This window comes from Henckelia pumila, chromosome 1 (assembly GCF_033568475.1).
Source record: "Henckelia pumila isolate YLH828 chromosome 1, ASM3356847v2, whole genome shotgun sequence".
NCBI classification, from domain to species: domain Eukaryota; kingdom Viridiplantae; phylum Streptophyta; class Magnoliopsida; order Lamiales; family Gesneriaceae; genus Henckelia; species Henckelia pumila.
This window is the reverse complement of record NC_133120.1, coordinates 63,344,408-63,352,836: the sequence shown is the minus strand read 5'-3', so window position 1 is coordinate 63,352,836 and position 8,429 is coordinate 63,344,408. Positions and strand designations below refer to the sequence as shown.

General features: G+C 30.4%; 1 protein-coding gene and 1 non-coding gene across 2 annotated transcripts; one reads left to right on the top strand and one right to left on the bottom strand.

The window, feature by feature from the left end:
• Positions 1-525: 525 nt before the first annotated feature.
• Positions 526-2,668, bottom strand: LOC140875467 (uncharacterized protein At4g14342). The gene is made up of 3 exons (XM_073279153.1): positions 2,484-2,668; positions 2,261-2,384; positions 526-866 (listed from the first exon to the last, which is right to left on the bottom strand). The coding sequence occupies exons 1-3, from the start codon at positions 2,573-2,575 to the stop codon at positions 819-821; spliced, it is 264 nt and encodes an 87-aa protein (XP_073135254.1). The 5' UTR covers positions 2,576-2,668; the 3' UTR covers positions 526-818.
• Positions 2,669-2,806: 138 nt separating this feature from the next.
• TRNAT-AGU (transfer RNA threonine (anticodon AGU)) lies at positions 2,807-2,880 on the top strand. Its single transcript has one exon. It is a non-coding gene; the product is annotated as a tRNA-Thr (tRNA).
• Positions 2,881-8,429: the final 5,549 nt, after the last annotated feature.

The window sequence follows — 8,429 nt, the reverse complement described above, 5'->3', positions numbered from 1 at the left end:
ATCGTCAAAAATATTATTTTAGTATTATCATGTTTTTTAAATTAATTTTATGTCATTAGAATCACATAAATCGAGACAACGAGTTAGATTTTTTTTCAAAGAGATTTTTTTTCATGATCTAAACTTTTAATTTTGAACATTTTTTTGAATTCTCAAGAGGACAATACCAAATTTTGAAAAACTAAAATAGTGATTATATTTGCTTCAACAGTTTAAAAACAAGATTAACGAACTCCGATGAAATATATTTATTTTATTATATTTTCATCAATATATTACAATATTTATTGTATAATTTGAATTGAAAATGATATAATTTTAAATAAACATTATATATTTCTAAAATTAATCAATAAATGAAATCAAAAATAAAATTTTATATGTACCTAATCAAATTTTATTAATATTTTGGACTTGATAGCACTTTATATTAAGGATAAATTTGACTTTTTAATCCGATCATTTACCAATTAAACCATTTACAATAATTCATTTATCAATTTGACATTTTATCAATAGTTCATGTACCAAAACCGATATTACTCATTAACTAAAGCACTTTAAAGTACACAAAACCCATGCCACCTTGTGAAGCAATGTGAAAATTTAGTCCAGGGAAAGATAGCATGATAAACATGTATTAGGAATCAAGCATAAAAAATTCTTCAAGCTAACTGAGCCGAGCCGAGCGATAGATAATTCTGATAAAAGATAATTAAGATAAAGGGTTTTTTCAGCAGGTAGGAAACAATTTCCAAAACATCCAGAAAGTGCAAACTTCAGCTTCCGACAGCCATGATCTCCGATGGATGATTCCTTCATTCATCTTCTCTCTCGGGAGGCAGACCACAGGGCAAAAGCATTTTCTGTACGTGGATAAAAACAAATTCTCAAGAGTTAAGACAACCATCTCGTCTGAACAATTAGACCACATGCGAAACATTTGGTTTTCTAGACTGAGATCTTGGGTCCTCATGCAGAAGACAATGTGGTATAAAACTAGGAAAATGATAAAATAAAAATATCACGTATCAGTCGTTTCCATGCAATGCAAACGACATGGTCTATGCTAAGGAAGGGGGAGGAGGATAGTCATTCCAAGTTGTGTTGCTTGAACAGGAGCTATTTCATGTCGAGATCCACACAGTTAACAATATGTAAATATTTCAAAAGTAAAAGACGTATATGACAAATTTATGCATGTTTCAAAGAATGATACATGTAATTTCCTCAAGACATTCAACATCCGCATATAGACAGCATGTGGATAAGACAAACCCTTTTATTTTGGGGGGGGGTGGGACGGGGGGACAAAGTGACGCTTAAATGGAGAAATATATTAAAATGCTATTTAAAAAACTTAGTAAAATGTTTTTAAAAGCCAGCTTCTCTATCCAAATTGACCCATAATGAATGAGGGATAACTAAGGAAAGCAACAATGCCTCGGAAAAGTAAAACCTGTAGCATCTTCAATGTTTTCACTTCTATATCTATATTTATATGTTACAGGATCCAAGAAATGCAAATTAAGAAGATGACTAAATGTCAGAGACGGAGAACAAAACTCTTTACTTCGTTGAGATAAACAAAGTTGTTTCACACAAATTTAACATCAACAGAGGTATGTTGAGAACATAAGTTCAATTCCACCATTGTTCCAACTCGACTAATAATATGTAATATATCAAATCCTAGTTTGCATACATTGTAACTGTCACTCTTCGATAGAGCTAACAGACCTAAAGATTGACTAGATACCAAAACGAAAACCTCATGAAGTTCTACTGATAGACCAGATATCTGATATCCATCATATGCACTTCACTGTTTAACAATATAAATAGAATAGCACAGTAAATGAAGACAATATAGACCTTAACTAATGGATAAAAGTTCACAAATTTCCTACAAGAACATGCCCCAACAATTCTCGTACATCAACCACAGCCAGTGCACCAAGTAAAACACCGATTATAGCAGCACCAACCATCCAAACGAAAATCATATAAAGTCCTGTAAAACGCAGGAAACCTACAGCCTCGCAAATACCCAAGAACAAAATCAAACACAAAAATCCAAAAAAGTTCACTGAGCTTCAATGACTCAATATCACAACCAGAGGACTAAGCCAGTAGACCAACACCGGGTAATTTTGTCAAAGCAAGAAAAACAATCAACATGATCGCAAGCTACAAAAGGGCACAAATACAGGAAATAAGATTAGCCACCGAGACAAAAAAAAATTCAGCAAAAGGGCACCTGCATAAAATTGTAGCGCTCTCTCCCAATGGACTCATTTTCTGCGACGGCGAAGTAAGCCATTATCGGATAGTGACCAACATATGAAGAGTAAGTATCTCGATGAATATTCACAGCCCATTCACTGTAAAGCAGTAATTGTTTTTTTTTAAGAAGAAAATTAACAAAATAAGCAAGAAATTTTACGCATAAAAATGAAAAGACACATAGTTTTTCCCCTTACAATCGAGTCAAATCGGCATGTCCAGTACCGACATATTTGGCCTGTAAATGCTCGAGCTGTGAGTTGATATTGAATCTGTCACTAGCCTGCATCAAAAGAAAGAGAGGAATAAATAGTTCAACAGCAAGCCTGTTTCAGATAAGAATATTTGAAAGAAGAAAAAATTTAGGGTTTAGGGTTTGCAGGGATTTCACTTTTACCTGCATGATTTCACAGAAATAGAAACGGAGGAGATTGTCGGGCACAGGGTGCAAATCGCAAATATAAATCAATTATTTGAAGTAACAAATAAATAGTAACAAAATTTTTATGTATAATCATTGGCTCTCGTAGCTCAGTTGGTTAGAGCACCCGTTTAGTAAGCGGGAGGTCTTGAGTTCGACTCTCAACGAGAGCAATTAATATATGCTTCCGTTTTTTTTTGGCTTTGAATTGTGGGCAAACAATGTTTTTGGGAAAACGACGTGTCTTTCAAAATACCACAATACCCTTAAAAATTAATAAAAACTCAATATTACCCTCATGAATATATAATATTATTAAAATTGACAACCCAATGTTTACTTCCAATATTCACCATTGAAAACCGTCAAAACCCATAAAAAACAAACAACAAATATCAAGAACAAAATCAGTACCTATATTGGAAGGAACCCAAAGAAGAACACTGAAGGAGGAAAAGAGTCTATGCCTATTTATCGACGTACTCGTTTTAAACTCTGTTCATGTCCATGAAACTAACGAAGAGGATAACAGGAATGTGACTCAGAAGATTTGAGTTTTGGTAATCCATCTTCGATCCCAACTTGGTTTAGCACCGGTTTTTTTGTCATGCTATTTGATTTCATAATTTATTTGGTAACTCAAACGATAATCTTCTTTAAATTCGTTGTACTCTGCAATTTAGGTTTGTTTTTAAAAAAAAATGAAAATGAGCATTCATTAATAGGATAGTCTTTAAATTTATTCATTTCGAATTATTCAATTACATTTTTTTTTGATATTATGAACATTTCTTTCATTTTAATTTAGATTAGATTATTGCATTTTGGTAACTATTTTTTAGGGTTTGAAGCAATAAATTAAACTGAAATATTTTGATGCATGCTCAGCAATTAGGTGGTTAATTTTGGATCAGGATCCCCTATTGTGGGGATCCCACAGTAGGGGGTGCTGTGGAGAAAACGGCACAACACTTCCTTTTTCTTTTGTTTTTTTTCTTTTTTTTTTTTTGGTTTATTTGCTTTTTTTCCCCCTTTTAAGTTTTTGTATTTTTTGTATGTTTAACTCAAGTTATTCGACAGGTTTTTTCTTTCTTTTTTTAAACAAAATTAGTTTTTGTTATTTTCTAATTTACCCAATTTTGTTTCTTTTTACAAAAATTGTAGGGACGACAAAAATTCTCGAAATCCCGACCCTTCCTGAATCGCATCTCATTTTCGTTCCGAAAAAATTACAACCCAAAATTTTTTGAACCGAGTTTTTGCAATATTTCTCGTCTAAATTAATATCGGGAGAGAGATCGAGAATGAAACCTTATCCCGAGGGGATTCTCGATCCCTCCTGAAATAATATTATAATATATTTTATTAATAATTTTAATAATATATTGAGTTAAATTTTATTGTGTTTCAACACATATAACAATTAGAGTAACACTTCTGTGAGACGGTCTCATTCATGAGACGAGTCAACTCTACCCATATTTATAATAATAAGTAATACTTTTGACATAAAATGTAATACTTTTTAATGGATAACCCATATAAGAGACCCGTCTCAAAAAAATGACCCTTGAGACCGTTTCATAAGAGTTTTTGTCTAACAATTAATTGTCGACTTAATTCACGTAATTTTTTATTATTGAAAAAATCATATAGTAGAATCATGAAATGATATTTTATTTTTGTTTCTTGTTTAAAAATTAAATTTATAATTTAATTAATTGATATTTATAATTATCTAATTAGAACAAATATTTAGAATAAAAGATGTAATTTGACAATATATTTACTAAAATTTATCCAATAATTTTTATCATAATATTTTATTAATAATTATATGATATATCGTATGATGTTCTTCTTTTAACAAAAAAATTTGAAGAATTATCATAAATATTTTAATATTATATGCTTTAAGTCGAATATTTATTTTATATTTAGAAATATAAATTTCTAAATAGCATTTTTTAAATAAATAATCACCTTTTTGTGTTTTTTGAACAAAATCTTGAAAACTAAAAAAATCTCAAAATTTATTCTCCCTACTCGAGAGATCCCGAATATTCGCGGTCCGGAATATTCAAGTCTTGAAATATGTCGGGTTCGTGTTCCCGAATATTCAGGTCCCAAAATTTCAAAATTTCCTCTTATTTATTGTAAATTTAAAAAAACTTGAATTGAAAAAAAAAAAATAGACGAGTTGAGCATGTAGAAATTGGAGGCAAAAAATTGTTTTAAAAAAAAATTGGATTAAAAAATTGAAAAGAAATTGGATAAATTAGAAAATAAAAAATAAAGCCAATTTTTTTTTGTTTTTTAAAAAAGGGAGAAAAACAAATTTGTTGAGTTAAAGAATTAAAAAAAATTACAAAACTTGGAAAAAAAGAGAAAACAAACGAAAAAAAAATAAAAGGAAAAGGAAGTGTGCCGTGGAGGCCGGTTCCTCCACAGTGGGATCCCCCACAGTAGGGGATCCTAATCCGTTAATTTTGTGGTTGTTTCTTGAAAACAAAAAAAATAGGCATGTAATATAGTTCTAATTTGTAGTTATTTAGTGCCCAATTTTGGTGGTTTTGTGCTAAAAACTAAATTTTTTATTACGTTTTTAGTATAGGCATTTTGATAATTAGAATTGCATTGAGCGATTAATATTTGTGTGTAATTCAATAATTAAAATAAATTAATTGAGTTTTATTAAATGCATTTTATTAATGAACTTTTATATCTCTGAATTTCATGATATTTATGTAATGTTATGTTTTGCATTGATATCTCTCGTTGTAGAAATGATCAGGACATTAAATAGGTTGATGAGGCCAAGGACAGAGACTCGGGTACGAATTTCAAGTTACGACATTGACGAGATTTATGCAGATAAACTATAATTTCGAAAATAGAGTGCAAATATTAACTGTGACATTTAGTTATACATATAGGTAGAATATCTTGCTCGTGATGACGATGAACTGAGAAAATATGAGAATTATTGCAAAATGAGCATGTTTCGAGCAGGATTTGCGAAAACCTTATGACGCATGCATGAGAAAGAGTTGTTTCAAGAGTATTTTTGGATTTGACATGTGTTTATTCAAAAAAAAAAATGGTGAATTTTGTATGTGGTTATGAGGTGTGGTCAGGGTATGTGATGTTGAATTTTTAATGTTGTTTATGTGTATTAAACTCTAAAATGTAACTACTTCTTGAACTTTGTAATGTGGTTGTTTGTTTAAAAAATTTATGTTTAAAAAATGAGTCAAAACGAGACATATCAAATTCAAAAAAAATAAATTTGGATATTCTTTTGAAACATCAAAATAAAAAAGTATATAATTTGAGTAATAATTAAAGTAAATTATGCAGTAGAACAAGTAAATTGTGTATCCGAATTGTTGATATCATTTTATTACAATGTTCAATTCAAAACTTTTATTTACAGTTTTGTAAAATTAAAGTACAAAAATATCTAAATTGAGTATTAATTAGAAACATTTGAGCACTAAAACACATAAACTGTGTATTCGAATATACACAAATATTATTGAATAGAAAAAATGGATCACATGAACACAAATATTGGGTACTATTTGAGTGTATAAGGTTAATTATTTGATGTCAATATTCAATTCAAAAAATCTGGGTACTAAAAAGGTTATTTGATGTCAATGCTAATTATAAGACAATTTGTGAAATACAATTTTGGAACAAGAATGATAGTGATCTCATATCAAATGTACTTTTTCAAAAGTAGAACTTTACAAACCATTTCATTATTTTACTCAATCATTTAAGTTGATTCTTACTGAAACATATCATTTTTTTGTGCATGTGTAAAGACTAAAGAATGAATATCTTATTCCCAGTTGTCTATCTTCTTATGCCGAAAATGTTTGATATTATTCCAAATGTATTTGAAATTATCCCAAATCAGGTACGATTCGAACCTAATTTATAAATTGGAAAGGTCGATCATAGTGACCCAAATTTTTATCCTTTTAAGTAGAACATTAATTATATGCTCAATTAAGCCGCATGTGTACTGTTCTAGCTCATGTTGTGTCATACTATAGGATTACATATGTTATTTTATTTGTGGAGTTCAAATACATGTGTCGTATTACAAATTGAGGTAATCGATACCAAAATATCATATTCAACAATTTTTGAAATTAGAACTATATTAATTACGCTAAGTAATGAATGATATCATCACATGTGATCTAATTGAATAATGAATAATGCATTCATCTCTTATATTTGACTACATGACATTGGATGACCAACATAAATGTAATTGAGCGATAATTCATTGACAATGAAAACTCACCATAAGCATCATAATATATGTTATGCATCAAATAATAACATCTTTTAGCGTGTGCAAAGAATGAGCCTCTCATTCTCAATTGTGTATCTTATTCTGCCGCAAATGTTCGAGAATATTCTAAATATATTTGAGATTATTCCAAATTCGGGACAATTTGAACCTAATTTTTTTGCAATTGGCAACGTAGATCTTAAGGACCCAAATTTTTGTCCTAAAAATTAGAATAATACATGCTCAATTAGGCCGCATATGTTCTATTATTTTTTATGTGTTGTGTCAGACCCCATGATCTCACATGCTCTTTTAATAGTATATTTCAAATACATGTGTCATCTTATAAATTGAGATAATCGATGACTAAATATCACATTCAACAACTGTTGAAGATGAGAACTAAAACTAATTATGCAATTATAAACATTGAACAATGAATGATATCAAAACATATGATCTCATTGAATAATGAACAATGCATTCATCTCCTGCATTTGAAAAAGTAGTGCACATGATATTGGATAACCAAAACAAATGTAATTGAGCTATAGTTCACTGAAAATAAAAACTCATCATAAGCATCATAATATGTGTTATGTAGCAAATCATAACATCTTTGTGCGTGTGCAAAGAATGATTATCTCATTCTTAATTGTGTATCTTCTTCTGCCGTAAATGCCCGAGATTATTCCAAATATATTTGGAATTATTTCAAATTTGAGAAAATTGAAAGGGCCCGTGTCCTGATTTATATTTAATGAGCAAACAATCAGGATTAATTAATGTAAGCAGCGAAAACGAGTTAAAAATTTGCGTTTTGGGCCTACAAAAAATTTGGCATGACCTATTCGTAAATAGGACATCCCAAAAACCTGTACAATATAAAAAACAATATATACTCGAAAATAGAGTCACATCATTAATTTACAAACCTATAGCCGCACTGGCCAGGACTAAACACATGCAGAGCCGGCAAGGCTCGATCACACCAACAATTACAAAACAAGGTAAAAACCATCAATACAAATACACAGGGCACGTCCCCGGAAAATATAAATCTCGCTAATACGATATATACATATATCTGAGAACTTGACTCCACGTTCGACTCACTGGGTACCACTAGATGACGCTCCACCAGATGTGTCAAGTCCCCCTGGATAACCTGCTATGGAATAAAAAACAACCACATCATAAAAAGAAAACCGGGGTCGGATCCTAGTACGACGAACTAGAAAATTACGACAAATATAACTGACATGAATAAAATCAAGTACAATGCAATGAAATTCAATGCAATGCGTGACATGTATCAATAGAATAAGGGATACCAAATGGAGTCCAAATAATCGTATCACAATAATCTTAGTGGCCACCCATGCCAGGAACGCAGCAGACCTCGAA